At 43.9% G+C, this 22,486-nt stretch overlaps 1 protein-coding gene across 8 annotated transcripts; it reads left to right on the forward strand.

Moving 5' to 3' along the window:
* The first annotated feature begins 1,240 nt into the window (after positions 1-1,240).
* On the forward strand, positions 1,241-13,865 carry LOC100281651 (uncharacterized). Of its 8 annotated transcripts, none has more exons than XM_020538949.2 (16): positions 1,270-1,488; positions 8,609-8,648; positions 8,744-8,816; positions 9,853-9,911; positions 10,882-10,974; positions 11,083-11,142; positions 11,393-11,431; positions 11,526-11,600; positions 11,696-11,762; positions 11,839-11,914; positions 12,248-12,363; positions 12,454-12,477; positions 12,563-12,654; positions 12,722-12,802; positions 12,913-12,967; positions 13,207-13,834. In XM_020538949.2, exons 4-16 carry the CDS (start codon positions 9,888-9,890, stop codon positions 13,332-13,334), a joined length of 930 nt encoding a protein of 309 aa, XP_020394538.1. In that variant the 5' UTR covers positions 1,270-1,488; positions 8,609-8,648; positions 8,744-8,816; positions 9,853-9,887; the 3' UTR covers positions 13,335-13,834. The 8 variants fall into 7 exon arrangements, with proteins under 8 accessions (XP_035815471.1, XP_035815473.1, XP_020394537.1 ...); XM_020538947.2 differs by having other exon boundaries at positions 1,273-1,488; positions 12,698-12,802; XM_035959581.1 differs by lacking the exon at positions 8,609-8,648 and having other exon boundaries at positions 1,273-1,488; positions 8,704-8,816; positions 12,698-12,802.
* The last annotated feature ends 8,621 nt before the right edge of the window (positions 13,866-22,486 follow it).

Consider the following 22,486-nt stretch of genomic DNA (forward strand, 5'->3'; position numbering starts at 1 on the left):
CAGCACAACACCCCTGTTCGTTTTCGGATTGCAGTACATGCAACAATATCATATATCCAAGGTTTATCAGAAGAGGTAATTGACTCTTGCCTTATGTTTACTCTATTTCAGCACCATTGTGTCCTTACATGAACTAATCGGTGACATACCATTTCCTATAAGCACGCTTCATTCGTATGCTGCGTTTGCTACATGTTGCCTTCCCTGTGTAGCAACAACTTTATTGATTTAGTTTATAGAACATCCTTTATGCGACGACAAAAAAGTTGCTTGTACATGTTGCACTTATATTATTTTTTTGGATGTAAATGTAGTACTAATATGAGCTATTTTCACCTCCAATCATGGAATAATTTTATCTCGTTATGTTTGTGTTTCTTGTGCTTCACTCTCAGCTAAGTTACCTATTTAGGGTGTGTTTGGTTTGACTTTTGGCTTTAGTTTTTCCCCCCTAAAAGCCAAAAGCCAACCAAAGGGCTGGATCCAGAAAGCAGCTTTTTCTAAAAGCCGATTTTCTCGTAGTGCAAATTTGAAAGCACCTCTGGACCTGCTTTTAGTGGCTTTTCGGATGGAACTGTGAAAATATATATCGAAAAAATTTTAACGACTTTTAGTGGTTTCCACCAAACAGTTTTTAGCTTTTTAACAGCTTACAGCCTGCAGCAGCTTTTTTCCACAGCTCACAGCCCACAGCAACTTTTTTCACAGCCACAGCCCAACCAAAGAGACCCTTATTTACGTGCAACAAACTCACAGTACAAGGGAATTAACATTGGGTTTTCGATACTTTATAGCAGCACTCTAAACTGTTTTTTAGATTCCAGTAGTTGCAACAATATCACATAACCAAGGTTTATCCAGAGAGGTAATTGTTTCTAGCCTTTGCTCGTACTCCATTTCCATGTCATTGCGTCGTTGCATAGATAGTTCCATTTTGTAGCATTTAATTCTACCACGCTTGATTCATGTCCTGCTTCTGCTATATACTGTGCTCCTTGTGCATCAACAAATTAATTAAATTGGTTTGGTTTATAGTGTTTTCAGAACATCCGATTAGTCACGATTAATCGGCGATTAATCGACTGAACGTAACTCAGAGCCGATCAAGGTCAAGGGTAACGGCGCGATCAGGGCGATCAGATATCTGATCAACCGATTAGTCAGCTTGGCTAGCTGGATTAAAATTTCGGCCCAGTGGCCCACTTCACTTGCCCAGCGGCCCAGCCCAGCTTCCTTTTTCCCAATTCCCACCACGTGAGCCGAAGCTGCACAGCACAACCAAGAGCCAACAGAGCAACGCCCAGGCACACACGACGCGGACCAGGCAACCAGCTGCCGAGGGAGGAACCCTAGCGGAACACTGTGCAGGTGACGGCGGCGCGCTACCGGTGACGGCGGCGCGCTACCGGTGACGGGGGATACGGTGGCATCGTCCCCCTCGGCCCCTCTTCCATCCCCGGCGCGGCGGCGCCAGCAGCCGGCCTGCAGGTACGGTCTCCAGTCTCCAGAATCCAGATTCAGAGCTTGTCCCTGTTTTCTGGTGTGCTCTGTTGTACTGTAATCTGTAGGTATGGGCGTATGCAGTGGCGGACCTAGGTTTTTATATAGGGTGTGCCACAACAAATTTTTTATATACAATTCTATACAATGTCTACCCATATCTGCCATACGTGATCAAAATGAACCTTCTCGTATAGATAAAATTCAGCACTAACTTGTGTGTTTCCATTCCACAAATCATAAAGGAACTGAAATGATCTTACACATGATAAAAACAACCTCTGTTGTATAATACCAGTAGTGCACCGAATATTCAATAAGACTAGAGAAGCCTAACTGTCACAAAGATTACCAAATAATTGTTATAAACCTTGAGGATTGGACAACTGCAGACGTTCTCACCGAGGGGAGCAATGGAAGGCATTCATGCCTGAACCGCTGGATCTGGGGCGGGCAGCGGCAGGCGCTAGTCACCGGGGAGGCGCCGTGGGAGCTGGGCAGCGGGCCGCTGCCGACCTGGCAGGCGGCGACTGGACAGCCTGGTCCTAGGTGGCTTGACGGCTAGACGTCGACGTCCTGGTGTCTAGACGTGAGGGTGGGCTCTCGAGCGAAGATATAAAAAGTGCAAACTGTGAAGGGGAAGGGATCCTTGGTGGGCTGGCCAGGCCTTGGGTGGGCTGGCTTAGGGTGTGCCACGGCCCACCCGGACCCCCCCTTGGGTCCGCCCCTGGCGTATGGCTGTTGGCCTGTTGCTGCCCATGTCCATGTTTGTTGGTTTTCAGTTTTACTTGATGCTGAAAGCCTGAAACCTTCCAGTGATTATTTGCTTCATGTTGTAGTATGGCTGTTGGCCTGTTGCTGCCCATGTCCATGGGCGTATCACGTATGGCTGTTTGCCTTGTTGAAAGCCTGAATCTGAAGCCATGTCCATGGGCGTGTGTGTGTGTGTGTGATATATGTATGAAGGTTGATCGGTTCCTATAGCCCTGGACGATCAGGATGTCTGATTGACCGATCAGAACCCAGTTAATCGGGCTGGTCGTCGACTAATCGTGATTAGTCAGCTGATCGCCCCTCTGGCGATCAGGAGCGATCAGCCGATCTGAAAACATTGGTTTATACAACGTTCCTTAATTAGCGACCACATTATCTTTGGTTCTGAAAGGAGTACTTACATAAGCTCTCGCTTTGTTTGTGATTTCCCTCTGCTTCGTGATTTTCTTTGCTTATACATTTCAATTCCACATGTTCCCAGAAATGTAGCTATGCACACTTGTTGCAACAATCAACAAAAAATCCACTCTCAAGTCTCAAATGAAACATGTTTTAACATCTACATTACATATGTTCCCACAATTAAACAGTTGTCTACCCTTGTTGCAACAAAAAACACATATTACAATCCACACTTGCTTCATACATGGTCTTGGCGGTGATCCTCTGCTGCTATCTTCGGGAGACTTGTCGCCCGCGGCTCAGGATGGTCCTCGCCCTGTGAGGTTTATTGGGCGGTCCAGGATGCTCGACCGTGCTGAGTTGGAGCTTCGCCATGCCCTGATCGTCAGCGTTGTTGGGCAAGAAGGATCTGGTTGCGCCACGGAGGTTAGAGAGGCGCTCGCCTCAAGGTTTGGCCTTGATGCTGATGCGCTCCGCCTACGTCGTGCTGCGCCAGGTTCTTTTATTGTCCTCTTCCCCTCGGAGGAGCTGGCTGGGCAGGTGTTTAGTGGAGGACCGTCGCTCTTTGTCCCTCCATTGAGGTTGCATATTAAGAGATGGACTAGGCAGGCTTTTGCTTCGGGAGGCAGTGTCTTGTCTTCCCTCATTGACGTCGAGCTCCGTGGTATCCCTGCTCACCTTTGGGGACTGGAGACAGCGGAGGTTTTGCTTGGTCCTTATTGCCTGGTTCAGGGACTACACCCGGATTCTATCAGCGGGGAGGACTTGTCGGTCATCAGGTTGAGTGCATGGTGCCGCTCTCCCGTGGAGTTGCCGAAGGTGTTGGACCTTCATGCTGTGGAGCCAGCGGTCCCCGATGAAGACGGAGTTTGGATTCCACGTTCGTTGGTGTTCCCTGTGTTGGTGAAGATTATTGGGCCGGAGGGTGTCCTTGTGGAGGAGCAGCTGCAGCCACCTCCATCGGATCCCTCTGATGATGAGCCGGGGCCGAGTCGTCGGGCTCGGCGGGTGCAGAGACTGGGTGATCAGGCCTCATTGCCTCGGGCTTCGGTGCACTCGCGGCTGGGCCCTCGTCTTCATTCCTCGTCGACGCGTGTTGGACCCTCTGATGATGTGGGGCTTTTGGATGCGTCGATGGATAACAGTGATGCTGTGACGCCGTGGGCAGAACCAGTTGATGCCCCTACCCTCCCGTGTGCTGCGGTTGAGATGTTGGCGGCGCCTGGTGTTCTGGCCTTGTGTGATGCTGTGGTTCCTGGTTATTCTCCTGATGGTGCCTCTGCTGATTTGGCTGCTGTGTTGAGGGAGGATTCGGATTTGGCAGTGAGTTGTGTTGTCAGGGCTTCTTCTGCTAGATGGAATTTGAAGCCGCCTGTTTTTAGAGTCTACTCCAGGAGGTTGAGACCTTCTATTTTGGATGATCAGGATGGCCCGTTGGTTCAGTCGGGTCTTGATAATTCTATGGTGATTTCTTCGCCCTTGTGCGAGTTCCAGTGTTTGGTCACTAAACCAGTGGATGCCTTGCTGCCAACTCCACAGATTCCAAAGAGAAGGAAGAAGCCTCTACCTAGTAATTTTATGCCAAGGCGGAGCAGGAGGGTGGCCAAATTTCCTCCAGAACTCGGTTCGGAGGCTGCTGCCCAGGTCTGCAGGCAGTTGGGTTTCTGTGATGATAATGAAGTTATTTCTGTCCAGGATGCCGGTAATTATGCGAAGCTATTTGTTTCTGGGCTCTCTAGCGTCCATATTGCTGCTTTGGCAGCGCTGTTTGGCTGGACGGTGCCGCTGAATGGACCTGTTTAGGTGTGGTGGGGCTGGTTTGCTGGTGGTGTTTGATCTTTGTTTGAATGGATTCAAGCTGTTTTTTAATCTGGAATGTGAGAGGGCTGAATGATCGTGTGAAGAGAGATTCCGTTAAATCTTTGGTGATTGATATTAGACCTTCGGTTATTTGCCTGCAGGAAACCAAACTTTGTTCTATTTCAGATTTTGATGTGCTCTCAATTTTGGGGTCTGGTTTCAGCAATTTTGTTTACAGCCCTGCGATTGGTACCAGAGGAGGGGTGCTGGTATCCTGGCGCGATGGAGCTTTTTCATCTTTGGCTTCAGTTATCAGGCAATTTTCGGTTTCAGTTAAATTGCAAGAGAAAAATGGTTCTTGCTGGTGGTTCACTGGAGTGTATGGTCCTCACCAGGACAGTCTTAAATCCTCCTTTCTTCACGAATTAAGAGAAATCAGAAATACCTGTGTGGGACCATGGATCATTGGGGGAGACTTTAATCTGATTTTCAGGGAGGAAGACAAGAACAATTCCAATATTAACAGGGCTATGTTGGGGGACTTCCGTAGGCTTATTAATTCCTTGGATCTGAAAGAGATTCATTTGAAGGGAAGGAGGTTTACTTGGTCCAACCAGAGAGATGCCCCAACTCTTGTTAAGCTGGACCATGTCTTTTGCACTAGCTGTTGGGAAGATCTTTTTCCAGACGCTTCGCTTCATAGTAATGCTACCACATCTTCAGATCATTGTCCTTTGATCCTCAAGGTCAGAGAGAGCTGCTTGGGGAAAAGACGGTTTCACTTTGAGAGTTTCTGGCCCAAATTTCCTGGTTTTCTGGAGGTGGTGGGTGCGTCCTGGAGCTTGCCAGTTGGAGGCTCCTGTCCGTTGGAGCATGTGTCATTGAAGCTTAAAAGGTTAGCTCGCACATTGCAGTCCTGGGGGCATAAAGAAGTGGGTAATGTAAGGTTGCAGCTGGGGCTTGTCAGAGAAGTGTTGCATAGGCTGGAAATGGCACAGGATATCAGAATTTTGTCCAGTGGGGAAGTTTGGTTGCTAAATTTGTTAAAACAGCGGTGTCTTAGCCTCGCGTCTCTTGAAAGGACTGTTGCTCGGTTGAGATCACGGATCCACTATCTAAAGGAGGGTGATGCCAACACTAAGTTCTTTCATTCGCAGGCATGTTATCGAAAGAAAAAGAATTTCATTTCCAAGCTTGAGGAAGATGGAAGATTGGCTACCAATCATGATGACATGCAACAAATTCTTGAGGCGTATTTTCATAACCTGCTGGGGGCTGATTTGCAGAGGCCATTTACTATTGATTTGAGTAATTGTCACAGGGCTGCGATGGATCTAACTGATTTGGAGCAGCCTTTTTCAGAGGAGGAGGTTAGGGACACCATTGCTTGTCTCCCTTCTGATAAGGCCCCTGGGCCTGATGGTTTTACAGGAAAATTTTACAAGACATGCTGGGACATTATTAAGGTCGACATAATGGCTGCTCTTAATTCCCTTTACCATGGAAATGCCTATAAACTTGATTTGCTGAACTCAGCGTATCTAATTCTTCTTCCAAAGAGGGAAGATGCTTCCTCAGCTGGTGATTTTCGACCAATTAGCTTGATTCATAGTTTTGCTAAGCTGGTCACTAAGATCCTCGCTAATCGTTTGGGACCATACCTTCAAGACCTAGTGGCAGCTAACCAGAGTGCTTTTATTAGAGGAAGGTCAATTCACGACAATTTCATGCTAGTGCAACAATCAATTAAGTTCCTTCATAAGAGGAAGATCTCTAGTTTGCTGCTGAAACTGGATATATCCAAGGCTTTCGACTCGGTCTCGTGGGCGTTTTTGATGGAGATTTTGACACATTTGGGGTTTGGTCCTGTTTGGCGTAATCTGATCTCCAACTTGTTATTCACCTCTTCTACTCAGGTGCTTTTGAATGGCTCGCCTGGTAATCCTATTTTTCATCGGAGAGGTCTTCGCCAGGGAGATCCTCTTTCTCCCATGTTATTTGTGATGGTTATGGATGTGCTTAGCAGCTTGTTCCGGGTTGCTGAAAATAGAGGCTTGTTGCAGGGCCTTGGGGGGGCTGATGTTCGCAGTCGAGTCTCCATCTATGCGGATGATGTGGTCCTTTTCATTAAGCCAATTGAAGCAGATCTGAATTGTGCTAAGATAATACTAAACTGTTTTGGTTCGGCTTCTGGTCTGGTAACCAATATGCTCAAGAGCAGTGCTATTCCAATTAGATGTGATGATCAGCAGGTGCTTGCTGGTTGCAGTGTGCTGCATTGCAGTCCCGCTGCGTTTCCTTGCAGGTATCTGGGGCTGCCCATTTCTGATAAAAAGCTGAGGAATTGTGACCTTAAGTTATGGATTGAGAAGATCGCAGATCGGCTGCCTAACTGGAAGGCTCGGTTGCTCAACCTGGCTGGGCGGACTGCGTTGGTGAAGTTTGTTCTATCGGCCATTCCGACTTATCTTCTTATTGCAATCAACGTCCCTCAGTGGGTTATTAAATCAATTGATAAAATTCGGCGAGGATTTCTTTGGAGAGGAAGAAAGGAGGTTAATGGTGGTAGCTGTCTTGTTCCATGGGAAGTTGTCACGAGGCCTTTGAGGCTTGGTGGGCTTGGGATCCCTAACCTTAAGCTCAAAAGCTGGGCATTGCAGGCAAAATGGTTATGGTTGGAAAAGACGGATCAGAGCAGACCTTGGCGTGGGTTGTCCCTCCCAGTGCAACGTCAGGTTAGACAGTTCTTTGATTTGTCGGTTTTTACCATTTTAGGGAATGGGGCTACTACTCTCTTCTGGTCGGATAGATGGATTCATGGGAATACTATCCAGGACATTGCCCCTGAGGTGGTGGGTATGGTTGGCCGCAAGGCGTATTCTTCTAGAACGGTGGCACAGGCTCTGGATAATTGGCATTGGGTCAGTGATATTCGTGGTGCTCTTTCCTTGAGTGGGCTGCAGCAATACCTGTTGTTGTGGGATACTTTGGGGGACGTTAGGCTCTCTCATGATGCTGACAGACATGTTTGGATGCACTCTTCTTCTGGGATGTTCTCCTCAAAGTCCTGCTATAAGGCTTTTTTCATGGGTTCAATTTCGTTTGAGCCATGGAAACGTTTGTGGAAATCCTGGGCTCCCCCAAAATGCAAGTTCTTCCTCTGGCTGGCGATAAGGAATAAGTGTTGGACTGCTGATAGACTAAGGAGGAGAGGGCTGCAACATCCGGCTGTTTGTGTTCTTTGTGACCAAGAGCAGGAAACAGTGCAACATCTTTTGTGTACTTGCAGTTTTGCCAGGCAATTTTGGCATGCTATTCTTGTTCCCTTGTGTCTTGGGGATCTCATTCCTGCTGTTGATGAAATCTCATTTGCTGATTGGTGGAGGAAGGCGCTTAAGAAGGTGCCCAAATTCAGAAAGAAAGGCTTCAACAGTCTCATTATTTTGGGGTCTTGGTGCATATGGCTGACTAGAAACAAAGCTGTTTTTGATAGTGTAAACCCTTCCATGTGTTTTGTTAAAAGCTTATTTCTGAATGAGTTAAGTTGTTGGGAGAGGGCTGGGGCTAAGCAGCTAGCAAGTTTTGGTCTTCCTGCTATTATGAGCAGGGTTTAGAGTGTGGTCAAGTGTTCTGTTTGCCCTACGGGCATTGTACTTTGGTCCTCTTGGACCTTTTCCTTTCTTAATATAATGACGTGCAGTCCTCCTGCGCGTTCGAGAAAAAACAAATAATTTTAGCTCGCTGTCTTTTACTCTTTCCATACTTATTCAATATGTTTGTTTCTTATTGGTTTGATCCCCAACTTAATCCAACTTACTTTGAAACAAAAACTATGTTGTTGGTATGTAGTTTATACCAACATTTGTGGTAGTTTGATCTGCAAATATAATCTGAGTTAGTTGAGATCAGCCTCGCTACAATGGGCATCATCATTATATAATATATAAGTTAGTGGAGATCAGCACACATGCATGCCATATTGACATGATAATAAAAATAACTCACTCCTCAATAACTACGATGCTTTCTTAAAAAGGCATTGAACTTCAATACTATTAACTTTTATTTTATATTAGCCGTGTTACTTGACACTTCTTATCCACTTATTTACATGTTGACGACCAACTTTCAGATCAGCTCAACAAAGATAACCTTGCGCATCCTCCTAAGAAGTATGTACTTTTAAAAGAATACAACCAGAGTTGTATATACTATTCAATTCTGCAGGTATGAATCATAGTTCATAGTAACACCAACAAACATATAGGATCAAGACTACCCAGCCAGGTTCTACAGACCCTCAAAACCTTAATCGTTAGATCATCGCCGTTCTCATGAAGGTACTACACATTCTACTCTCTTGCCCTCTTCATAATTTGTAATCAATGTAATCTGCATATTCTTCTTCACCCACCTTCATAACCATACCACACAAACACAGCAGCTCAAAGACTCTAACTACTGATGCTCACCTTTTTTGTATTGGTACCTATGTTGCATACCTATGACGAGCATCGTCACTTTTGGAGCACGAATGTTTTTGTGTACAAGTAACCAAACTGCTGAAACCTTCGCAGTGCTGATCCCCAGCCGTTGAATCCTGCTAATGATGTAATATATAAATTCGTACGAACCTGTCGGTTGACTATGTAGCTAATGTAACCGCTACATTAATCACCTCTGAACAATGTCCAACTCTTTCAATTGCTGAACCTTGGTTTGTTTTGTCTTTGCTCTTATGTCCTTATTTACTCTCTGTCAAGCATACATAAACGGTTCGCCACGCGCGCATAGGCGCGCCCTATACACTAGTGATTAATGCAGACGAGTTAAATCTTTGGCAGTCAACTAAATGAGGCAAGTTTGAAGTAGCACACAACACAATAGGCAACCGACATTTTTTGTTGTTGCAAATAACGGTTGTCTGTTTCGTGCCTGAATAACTAAGATTGATGAAATATACAACACGTACAGGATACTGGAGGTAAATTCCAGTAAAACTCTGGAGGTCCAGTATAGCCGTTTTAGGTGCATGTGCACGTGTTCCCGTTTCCGGAATGCAGGAATAGACACTTCATTTTTATATAAGTTATTATATTAAGAAGGAACAATTGGTATAGATATGAACTAGTGAACAGAAGAGATCAAAGAGATATGACTAATGAATCTTTAGTTTCCGCATCATCAATTCCCCGATAGTCAGTCAATTGTATCTACAGAACCACCTGCACTGCTACTGTCACTGTCCTAGATATATTCAGTAGCACCGAAAAATGGCCTTGCTTAGCAAGCTTGCGAGTCAGCGCTAGCACACAAAGACATAGGGGCCGGGCTGTTCTATAATAATAATAAGCACGAGAAATTCCTGTTTTGTAGGGCTTATATTTTACGGTGAGCACATTCTTTTGCTGATGGAGACCACTGAACCTCTACAGGTAAAGCTATTGACTTATTCTCTTGCTGTTTCTGCATGGTACTGGCTTCCTTATGCATCTGTTAGTATCATGATGATTATTTAGCATGGGCTTGAGATTGAACCTAGAAGGTTTCAGAGCCTATATTTAACCCATGCAGTTCATGTCATGAACCAATTGTTCTATCACTCTAGATAGGGCACCAGCCTATTAACAGAAAGGTTCTCAATCATCTATGAACGCTTAGGTTCTTTGCTTCATTTTTTTTCGTTTTCGTTTCCAATTAGCTTTTTTTTCATGTTATCTCCAGACAACCGATACCAGCAATATGTTCATCTTACTTGTATTCCTACCAGTTTTATCTTATTAGATACTGATTTGTAGTGACTTCATGGTTTTTCTATCAGAAGAGCAACAATATTTTTCCCCCATTTAAGTTCTACAGCAGCGTAGCCTTTTGGTATACAATATTTGGATTGCTATGTCATTGCTATGCTGTGGAGTACATATATGCTTACACATGGTATCTTGGGCCCTATTACATCTACAGCCAAAAGCCCCAAACAACAGGCTCAAGTGTTTGTGAATTGAGATAAATAGTAAATACTGATAGAATTGTTCCGGATACTGAACTTATGCTACTTCTATGCAAATTTAGAAGCCAACGGCTCACCTCTGCTGGCTGCTGCTACTGCACATGGTACTTAAACATGTCGATATGCCACATCTGAAGTCTGCTTTCATTTCAAACTGGTTATGTTAAGCTGGGCAATGTCTCTGGATTTGTTTGGTGCTATAGTTCCTCGTGGTAGATAATGCTTGAGAGTTTTACATTCAGTGACGGAGCAGTGGCCAGTGAAATCTCCATCAGTTGCCAGAATCTGAATGATCTCTATGTTTAAAATTTGCAATCTCATTGCTTTGTTGTTACAACATATAAGCTGTTAAATTGGCAATTGTATATTAATGTATTTTTTGATGTATTTGTCAGGATATCATGTGTGAGTTTCGTGCTGGTAAGATGTCTCATGAGGGAACACGAGTGGTTCCAGACACGCGCAAGGGTCTTGTCCGCGTTGGTAGGGTATGGATACTTTAACTTATACTAAGCTCAACAATAGAACTTCTAAGCTAGTTGCATTATTTCTTTCTTTGAATTTCACTGCAACTATATACAATCTCTCTTTTGTAGGGTGAAGAGGGATTAGTCCATTTTCAGTGGCTTGACCGTGGACAGAACATAGTTGAAGATGTATCCTCTTGCACTCGTATTTTTTGTAGGCACTTCTTGTTCTATTCTGGTTCCCTCAGTTGATTGGTATACTTAAAATAAATTTTTGCTTTGCTGGAAATCCTAGTTTGTGGAAAAATGCATGTTACAAATGTTGAACTTCATACATGGTTTATCCGTGGCTTTGAATGCTGTGCCTCCACTTTTCACTGCTTTTAGTTCATATCAGCATCACAGTAGTTTTGTCTGTCCTTGATTCCATCTTTCAAAGGATCAAATCATCTTTCCTGATGAGGCGGTCTTTGAGAAGGTATTGTGTAATATTAATCCAAGTTTGAGATGTTTTCCATGTTATTCTATTGAATCTTTATGCTTCAGTGATCAACTCTAGTTAACTTCATTAGGTGACAGAATCTCCTGGAAGGGTTTACATCTTGAAGTTTAAGCAAGACAGCAGAAAATTCTTCTTCTGGATGCAGGTCATTTGTGTGAAATTGGAAGTTTCTGTTGTAGCACTGTTGTTATTCTCAGTGTTTGACTATCATGATGGCATGATGCTCTCTGTTTTTTTCAGGAACCAAATGCTGATGGGGACTCCCAGACTTGCATGCAAGTTAATGCCTACATAAATCGATCATTAGGTATGCTCCTAATATTGGGAGTCAGCACATATCTTGGTTATTTGGTCTTAAGTCGTATTGTTGGTTTGCTGTGCAGATGCTGAGGCTGATCTTCGAGTACCTATTGAAGCAGAAATGTCTGAAGATACGGCTGATGATGATATCTCTTCCAGGTTAATGATTCCATTGTTGTTTTACCCCCCCCCCCCCCCCCCCCCCCCCAACACCCTATCAACCTGTCTGTCCATGGCAATAGAAACTGCATGTATTAATACATATGCTCAGTGCAGTGCCAGAAACAATGTCAGCATCGTCTTTATCTAGCTGCCCTTGTTCGCGTCACTATATTTTAGTATGCAGTTATAAGCAAACACAGGTTTTCTTAAAATGTGAAAAAAACTGCTTCCGTTTACACTTGTGATATTTTTACATATTAATGGATGAGAACTTCACTTTTTTTGCATACCATCTTGTTTGATAACTTCTATACCTTTCCTTCATGTCAGAGCTGGGAATCTAGTTGAGAGCATGACCGCTGATTTGGCTGGTGAAGTGACGTCTGCTGCTGGACCTGTACGCTTGGAGGATCTGCAGAGAATTCTGAGTGCAATACAGTCATCAGGTACCAGCTTAAAAGTAATATTAATTGTGTGAGCTTTTCCGTCTTATATGCTTATATGAAACTTCTACTTACATTCCCCTGATATATCAGGTGCTGCAGCTGACCCTGATGCTGGTAAGCGCTATTGTAAACTGATGCGCTCTTGTTATCGACCAACTAGATTTCTTTTACATCTTTTGGTTCATGTTGGTGGTTGCAGGAGTAGGACTAGGAGACATCTTGAAGCCTGATCTGGTCTTGCCATTAATTGAGGACTTGCCCATTGAACAATTGGCATCACATCTTCCGGAGGTTTGTACCCTGGTTTTCAGATTAACCGAACCTTGCAGCTCAGTTCATGGCCGTTGCTCAATTCCAGGGTGGCTCATGGAGTCCTGGTGATATCGTTGAGCTTCTCCAAAGTCCTCCTTTGCGCCAACAATTAGATGCATTCACCCACGTTAGTTACTCATCCTCACCATTAAGGCATTAACATGCGCTACGTGGTGATGTCGCTAGTTCCTGCCTGGTGGTAGTGATATGCTGATTTTGATGTTTTTGGCATGACAGGTTCTGCGGACTGGGCAGATAGATCTTGCTCAATTTGGAGTTGACCCTGACAAATGTAAAATCCTTTTTACAGACTCTCCAACTCCACACTTGATAGTAGATTTGTTATATGCATCGTGCTTGGGGTAATTAATGTCTGTAAAGTAAAAAAAAAAGTAATCTGTTTAGCGAACGATTCTGGGTAAAATGACAAGCTTCCTTGTTGCTGAACTTGGGATTGCAAGTTTTGCGGTTGTGGTAAGTATAGTATGCATTAGTTTTTGGTATCTGAACTCGTGTGTGTGATTATGGCAGATAAGTTCACGGTGGTGTCGTTCCTGGAGGCATTGGAAGACTCGGTTGGAAGAGGTGCTTCTGAAGCTGGAGACAAGGATGCAGAGGTCGAGCGAGGCAGTGGAAATGATGCCATGGACGAGAGTTGATATCCGTGTACTAGGTGTCTGAATTCATACGTGACAAGTCTTGTGTTGTTGTTTTGGGTAGAACGCTAGCTCATAGTATTTTGGGCTTCTGGCACACAGAAAGCAAGTTTCTGGACAAGTTTTGGACATTATTGCTGCTGTGAGATGTAGTGCTAGGCAACAGATGGTCTGGTTGGTGGATCATGGATTCCATGGCATTGAGAAGCTTGCAAGGCTAGATTGATTGTGTTCTGCGGGGGTAAATCTTGCGTGGCGTTTTGAACGTGGATTGGTAAACAGAATAGCATCTTTTGAACGTCGGTTGTTCCATGTCCACAGCTGATGGTGGTGGCCTCGAATGTCGTACTGTACGTCCATGTCGATGATTCCGTCGCAGGAGCCTACTACTACTATATCCCTGTTCTATGTAAGATATGTGTACTCCAGTACAAACAGTATATGGACAGCTCAGGATTTTTTTATATTGTTCTACACATACATCTTTAGATGATTTTTATGGATATGATGAGTCAAATCTTGAGGTTAGAACATTATCGAATTCATAACTTACCTCCAATGACGATTGTATGGCCCCTAGAATCCATTTATCTCATTGAGATTATTGAAATCTTTACTGCTTTAAAACACTAGTTTTATGTGTCATATGTCTCATGACGTGAAACTGTAAACCCTAAAACTAAGCTAAGAGTTTGGGTATTCCTTTTATGTCTTTTATGTATTTTACGAGGAATAATACTACGAAGATGAGTAAAGATAAAATAGGAATACCTTCAATCTAGTAGAACAAGTTATTCTCCGCAAGAAATTTAAAGAATACCCTTAAACATATTCAAGATTAAGTGATTCTTAGTAAAAGAGAATACATTAATTGCCCCTAAACAAGTAAGATAATGGGTATTAATTTTAGCTAGCTTGGAATTTGATCATATACTCAAAAATAATGTCTTTCCTAAAATAAAATAAAATGTGTACATTGAGCCTTTGCCTAAACCAAGGAATAAAATAATCTGGGTAAATATATAAATTACATATGCTTTGTATTCATGCCGAGTATTTCTTTGATTGTGCATGTAGCTAGACACAAGATCTGCACTCAAATATAAATTGGGATTTAAATTTCGAATTTGAAGTTGAAAGAAGAAAAGAAAAAAAAAGAAATAGGAATGAATAAAAGAAAAAGAAAACAATTTTTTAGCTTGGGCCATTTTTCTCGTGCGTCGGCCCAAGTAACCTTCAACCGCACAGCCCAGCTCCTGCGCGCCCTTCTGACCGGCGGGTCCCGCTCGCCAGACGTCCCTTCCACCGTGTGCGCTCACCAGGCCACTGCCCGTGGGCCCCGTCCGAAGGGATCGTCTTCCCCGAACGACTCCACGCGAATCCGCGGACTCAGGTGTGCGCAGCCGCATCTTCCGCTACAGGGTCCGCAATCGGCGGAACTACCCTCCCGACTTCGGTGCACCTCTCGGGGTATAAATCTGGGGCCGTTTTCCCGTCAGCCACCGTCCACCGAGCGTCGTGAACCCTCACCATTGTAACACCCGAGAGAGAGAGAAAACGTGAGATGCCGCTGCGGGAGATTTGTGCTAATGGCAATGGCGGGTCTTCGGAAATGGACCCACGGGCCTCATCATGCCGCTCGGAATACCGCCGTGGCCTTGTCGTGGGCGGAGCTCTTGGAATTGCTTGCCATGGGAACGTCGCCGCCGCGGATCCGCCTCTTGCCGCAGCCCTGCTTCTCTGCTTCCCCATTACTGGTATGGTGTACCTCAATCAGATTGTTGAGTCCTCCGGTTTGCGTAGCACTAGTTAATCGGTGGGATTAAGCCTCAAATCGCGTGCTGGCCAACTCCGGCAAGGAGCGCGGCCGCATACCTGTGCGCCGCCGTGGGCCTCGGTTTCGTCGTGGCCTGGGTAATCCGCCGCGGGGAGCTGTCGGCCGAAGGGAAGGTGTCCGCGGCCGTTAGATTCGTGATTGGCGGCTGCGATGGCTCGGTGCTTACGTTGACCGGGACCGTAGGATCTGAATTCATCGGGCACGATTAGATCAGGGGAAATTGAATCCGAGCCGTTGGGATGTGATCGGGTGGTCCTGGGCGGTTGATACCCCTTCGCGGTGCGGGTTTTGCAAAAGGGCCCCTCGGTTAGTTTAAAATTGAACCCGCCGTCCACCTAGGTTGCGGCCTGAGTCTTAGAAGTATTTGCATCATAGACCCTGGACTCTCTAGGAATTGGTGCGAGGTCCAGATGGGGGATTATATTCATAAAATCAGTTAGAAAACGAATTTTAGTATCAAATTTATTGAAGAAACTTGACAAATTCATAGAAAATCCATACTTGGTCCAAATTAGTCCATTTCACTTTCTAAAATTTTGTAATTTTATTCTCTAGCACTTAGAGTCTCTGTATTTTCATGAAAACAGTATTAAAAATAATCTCTCACTAAATCCTATTTTAAGCACATAAAACCTTAGGAAATTCGTATCTCCTCCGTTTTAACTCCGATTTGATCCGTTCAAGTCGCGTTAGTCTCGTAGCGACGCGTGGAATATTATTACTCAGTTTATTCTTATGTTTGGTGTGATGTTAATTTTGCATATACCATGTTTGTTGTATTGCTACGACTAGCAGTGAGGACACGTGTCATCTGAAGATCATCCTGGTACCTGGAATCTCAAGTGTCAGGCAAGTTGTGCCCTTGATCACTTCTTTTTACCCACTCATGTTCTAATTAATCATAATGATCTGCATAGGTTAATTTTGATGGGACCCAATAGGTTACCCTAGTTTGATTATCTTTACACCTTGTTACCACTGAACTTTTTGGGTAGTACTTGCTAGTGCTTTATGTGGTTTTGGGTATGAAGATACATTACTCATGATTATACTATTGTTATCCGTTGTTATTTATCGTTCATGATAAGATCATTATGTTAATTGGAACATGGAGCGACCACCCGGGAAAACAGTGCTACCACAAGGGTTTAATGGGACGCCCTTGGCTGATTAATTAGGAAAGCTAGTGGAGGACTACCTTACCCGAAAGGGGCAAGGGCAGTAGGGGAGTGGTCAGTGTAGGGAGGCCCTCGGGAGGATTTTGCTGCGATGGCGGTCCTGCAAGGGATTCCTGCATTGGAGCTTCCTATAAACTGTAGCGGGTTTTCTGAAGCTAATGGAACTTTGTAAAGGCCTCGTAGTGTTACCCTGCCTCGCCTCCTCGGTAGAGGTGTATGGGAAGTCGCGATCCCTTGGCAGATGGGTAACATGACTTGTGGGTAAAGATGCGCCACCTCTGCAGAGTGTAAAACTGGTATACTAGCCGTGCTCACGGTCATGAGCAGCTCGGACCCTCACATGATTAATTTATGGAACTAAATTCAATTTGTCATATGCATTGCATCGCAGGTGATGATGTTACTTTTGTTCTACTATTTACTTGGGTTGGTATTTACTTATACTTAGTAATTGCTAATAAAATTTTGACCAACTTTAAAAGCAATGCTCAGCTTCAACCATCCTCTTTGGTAAGCCTTACACTTCACATGAACTCACACCTTTGGCGAGTTCATGCACATTATTCCCCACAACTTGTTGAGCGATGAACGTATGTGAGCTCACTCTTGCTGTCTCACACCCCCCCACAGGTCAAGAACAGGTACCGCAGGATGAAGCGCATGGAGGATGCTGCGATGTGTTCGTGAGAGGTCTAGGTCGTCGTCTCCCAGTCAACTTTGGGTTGCTGGACCGTTGTCTCCTTATAATGTAATTATTTATTTTGTACAGAACTCCTGTTATGTAGTAAAGATGTGACATTCGATCCTGTGCCATGAATCATCATATGTGTGAGACTTGGTCCCAGCACACCTGGTGATTATGTTCGCGCCCGGGCTTTGGACCCCTAAAACCCGGGTGTTACAGAAGTGGTATCAGAGCAATGTTGACTGTAGGACGAAACCTAGATAGAACTGGATAACCCTTATCTACTTACCTTTGCTACTCTGATTCTTTTCTAAACTTTTCTTAATCTTTTCTCATCTATTTCCGCTTGACTCTGATCATTCTTACCTTTTCCTTCTAAAGACAAATGTGGATTTCACACTTTGAAATCCCGTGCCTAAAGTGACCTTTAGGAATAGGAGACCTAATCTTAGGAACAAAAGCAAAACTATTTTTGTAGATATTGGTATGCTTGAGTATTTGTTCTTATGATACTTGTCTGATTTGGATCTTTGATTGAGTGTGATGGGCTGTGGAGTAATGTCCACAATTACATCTGCATGTACGTATAGGCTTAAATAGAATTCATAAGAAAACCAAGCAATTTAGATAATCCTCCATTAAAATGTATCTATCTCATAGAGATCCCTCTAATCTTAAAAGACTCTCCCATATCTTAATAGATTCATCGTATTTTATAAGATTCTCTCTCTCTTATCTTACTAGATCCACCTCATCTTAAAAGATTCTTCTTACCTTAATAGATTCATCTTACCTTAAAAAGATTCTATCTTATCCTCTCGACTTGTCATAACCAATTTGCTTACCTCATCCTAGAGTAACAACCATGATCTAGCCTAAAATAAATAGATCTTATCTAGTTATACCAATCTGATCTAGATCCCACTAATCTAACATGAGCTAATCCAAATTTAGTTACTTAAGTAAGTTAGACATAAATTAGGCCCTGATTCTATAAACATATCTTACCCTAAATTAATGCCTTGGACTAACTCATCCGTAAACAACAACCTAACCTACATCATAGGTTGCCTAATCCAGATATCCTAAAAGCAAAGTAAAAACTCTGTTTAAATCTAACTACCTCATGTACCCTAGCTATCCTAGCTATAGCCATATGTCCTCAACTCGGATGGCAACTCCAGGAGGAAGGCCAAAGAAGACCAACATCGTCAAGGAAGGAGAAGGAGATCAACCTCGACATGGAAGAATACGAGTCAAATCAAGATCTCGAGATAATTCAAGATTCACCACCCAAGATGAAGTCTTTCCTTATTATACTCATCCTTGCCACGACCTATACTTGCCATAACCATACCTCATCTGACCTAATAGATGGCTAGACATACAATATCCATGTGTTCCAAATCGTCTACTAACCGTTATGTAACAACTTGAACAAAACTTTGATTTCCAAAACCCAAATGAGAAACTAAAATTTTAAACCAAACCTATTGTATCCCTTTTCTTGCAAATCTCGGGGACGAGATTTCTGTTAAGGGGGGTAGGATTTGTAAACCCTAAAACTAAGCTAAGAGTTTGGGTATTCCTTTTATGTCTTTTATGTATTTTACGAGGAATAATACTACGAAGATGAGTAAAGATAAAATAGGAATACCTTCAATCTAGTAGAACAAGTTATTCTCCGCAAGAAATTTAAAGAATACCCTTAAACATATTCAAGATTAAGTGATTCTTAGTAAAAGAGAATACATTAATTGCCCCTAAACAAGTAAGATAATGGGTATTAATTTTAGCTAGCTTGGAATTTGATCATATACTCAAAAATAATGTCTTTCCTAAAATAAAATAAAATGTGTACATTGAGCCTTTGCCTAAACCAAGGAATAAAATAATCTGGGTAAATATATAAATTACATATGCTTTGTATTCATGCCGAGTATTTCTTTGATTGTGCATGTAGCTAGACACAAGATCTGCACTCAAATATAAATTGGGATTTAAATTTCGAATTTGAAGTTGAAAGAAGAAAAGAAAAAAAAAGAAATAGGAATGAATAAAAGAAAAAGAAAACAATTTTTTTAGCTTGGGCCATTTTTCTCGTGCGTCGGCCCAAGTAACCTTCAACCGCACAGCCCAGCTCCTGCGCGCCCTTCTGACCGGCGGGTCCCGCTCGCCAGACGTCCCTTCCACCGTGTGCGCTCACCAGGCCACTGCCCGTGGGCCCCGTCCGAAGGGATCGTCTTCCCCGAACGACTCCACGCGAATCCGCGGACTCAGGTGTGCGCAGCCGCATCTTCCGCTACAGGGTCCGCAATCGGCGGAACTACCCTCCCGACTTCGGTGCACCTCTCGGGGTATAAATCTGGGGCCGTTTTCCCGTCAGCCACCGTCCACCGAGCGCCGTGAACCCTCACCATTGTAACACCCGAGAGAGAGAGAGAAAACGTGAGATGCCGCTGCGGGAGATTTGTGCTAATGGCAATGGCGGGTCTTCGGAAATGGACCCACGGGCCTCATCATGCCGCTCGGAATACCGCCGTGGCCTTGTCGTGGGCGGAGCTCTTGGAATTGCTTGCCATGGGAACGTCGCCGCCGCGGATCCGCCTCTTGCCGCAGCCCTGCTTCTCTGCTTCCCCATTACTGGTATGGTGTACCTCAATCAGATTGTTGAGTCCTCCGGTTTGCGTAGCACTAGTTAATCGGTGGGATTAAGCCTCAAATCGCGTGCTGGCCAACTCCGGCAAGGAGCGCGGCCGCATACCTGTGCGCCGCAGTGGGCCTCGGTTTCGTCGTGGCCTGGGTAATCCGCCGCGGGGAGCTGTCGGCCGAAGGGAAGGTGTCCGCGGCCGTTAGATTCGTGATTGGCGGCTGCGATGGCTCGGTGCTTACGTTGATCGGGACCGTAGGATCTGAATTCATCGGGCACGATTAGATCAGGGGAAATTGAATCCGAGCCGTTGGGATGTGATCGGGTGGTCCTGGGCGGTTGATACCCCTTCGCGGTGCGGGTTTTGCAAAAGGGCCCCTCGGTTAGTTTAAAATTGAACCCGCCGTCCACCTAGGTTGCGGCCTGAGTCTTAGAAGTATTTGCATCATAGACCCTGGACTCTCTAGGAATTGGTGCGAGGTCCAGATGGGGGATTATATTCATAAAATCAGTTAGAAAACGAATTTTAGTATCAAATTTATTGAAGAAACTTGACAAATTCATAGAAAATCCATACTTGGTCCAAATTAGTCCATTTCACTTTCTAAAATTTTGTAATTTTATTCTCTAGTACTTAGAGTCTCTGTATTTTCATGAAAACAGTATTAAAAATAATCTCTCACTAAATCCTATTTTAAGCACATAAAACCTTAGGAAATTCGTATCTCCTCCGTTTTAACTCCGATTTGATCCGTTCAAGTCGCGTTAGTCTCGTAGCGACGCGTGGATTATTATTACTCAGTTTATTCTTATGTTTGGTGTGATGTTAATTTTGCATATACCATGTTTGTTGTATTGCTACGACTAGCAGTGAGGACACGTGTCATCTGAAGATCATCCTGGTACCTGGAATCTCAAGTGTCAGGCAAGTTGTGCCCTTGATCACTTCTTTTTACCCACTCATGTTCTAATTAATCATAATGATCTGCATAGGTTAATTTTGATGGGACCCAATAGGTTACCCTAGTTTGATTATCTTTACACCTTGTTACCACTGAACTTTTTGGGTAGTACTTGCTAGTGCTTTATGTGGTTTTGGGTATGAAGATACATTACTCATGATTATACTATTGTTATCCGTTGTTATTTATCGTTCATGATAAGATCATTATGTTAATTGGAACATGGAGCGACCACCCGGGAAAACAGTGCTACCACAAGGGTTTAATGGGACGCCCTTGGCTGATTAATTAGGAAAGCTAGTGGAGGACTACCTTACCCGAAAGGGGCAAGGGCAGTAGGGGAGTGGTCAGTGTAGGGAGGCCCTCGGGAGGATTTTGCTGCGATGGCGGTCCTGCAAGGGATTCCTGCATTGGAGCTTCCTATAAACTGTAGCGGGTTTTCTGAAGCTAGTGGAACTTTGTAAAGGCCTCGTAGTGTTACCCTGCCTCGCCTCCTCGGTAGAGGTGTATGGGAAGTCGCGATCCCTTGGCAGATGGGTAACATGACTTGTGGGTAAAGATGCGCCACCTCTGCAGAGTGTAAAACTGGTATACTAGCCGTGCTCACGGTCATGAGCAGCTCGGACCCTCACATGATTAATTTATGGAACTAAATTCAATTTGTCATATGCATTGCATCGCAGGTGATGATGTTACTTTTGTTCTACTATTTACTTGGGTTGGTATTTACTTATACTTAGTAATTGCTAATAAAATTTTGACCAACTTTAAAAGCAATGCTCAGCTTCAACCATCCTCTTTGGTAAGCCTTACACTTCACATGAACTCACACCTTTGGCGAGTTCATGCACATTATTCCCCACAACTTGTTGAGCGATGAACGTATGTGAGCTCACTCTTGCTGTCTCACACCCCCCCCACAGGTCAAGAACAGGTACCGCAGGATGAAGCGCATGGAGGATGCTGCGATGTGTTCGTGAGAGGTCTAGGTCGTCGTCTCCCAGTCAACTTTGGGTTGCTGGACCGTTGTCTCCTTATAATGTAATTATTTATTTTGTACAGAACTCCTGTTATGTAGTAAAGATGTGACATTCGATCCTGTGCCATGAATCATCATATGTGTGAGACTTGGTCCCAGCACACCTGGTGATTATGTTCGCGCCCGGGCTTTGGACCCCTAAAACCCGGGTGTTACAGAAACGTGTTCGTCTATTCCATTTTTCTGTTTCTCGTATAACAATAGGTCCCATATATGGGTCTTCACAAACCACTTAAGCCTATCACGACAGAAATCCATACGCGTCGTAGCATTCTCACATAATACCACCTCGCTAGCTGAACGAGGGCAAGCGACTGAGCAAACTATAAAAAAAGATTAGTCAATTTTTCAACTCATATATTTCTTAGTTTTTTTACTAAAATAAAGTATAATATTTATTTTTATTAGTATAATATATTTTTCTTAGTCTTTTTACTAAAATAAAGTATACTATTTATTTTTATCAGTTTAATATCTTATATGTGGACCATATATTTATCCTGATATTAACTTTTTTATGGGTATCAAATATAATTGTGTGCCGTCGTAACACACATGTATCATATTAGTCTTTGAATATGACTACTATGAGACAATTGCATATTTGAGGCTCCTCCAAGGAAAAGTTTGGTGTGTGCTCAGGCATGAGGCTGCAGCATGTGTGGGATCCATGGCAATTGGCGAGAGAATCAGGAGGAGATTCAATCGGGTTATGTTCGTTCGTGTTTTCTCGTGGCCATATCTTCAAATAATAAATGTGTATAATTAATAAAGAGGTAAAACTATCTTGTCAGAGAGAAAATA

The sequence above is a fragment of the Zea mays genome, chromosome 6, assembly GCF_902167145.1.
Source record: "Zea mays cultivar B73 chromosome 6, Zm-B73-REFERENCE-NAM-5.0, whole genome shotgun sequence".
NCBI lineage: Eukaryota > Viridiplantae > Streptophyta > Magnoliopsida > Poales > Poaceae > Zea > Zea mays.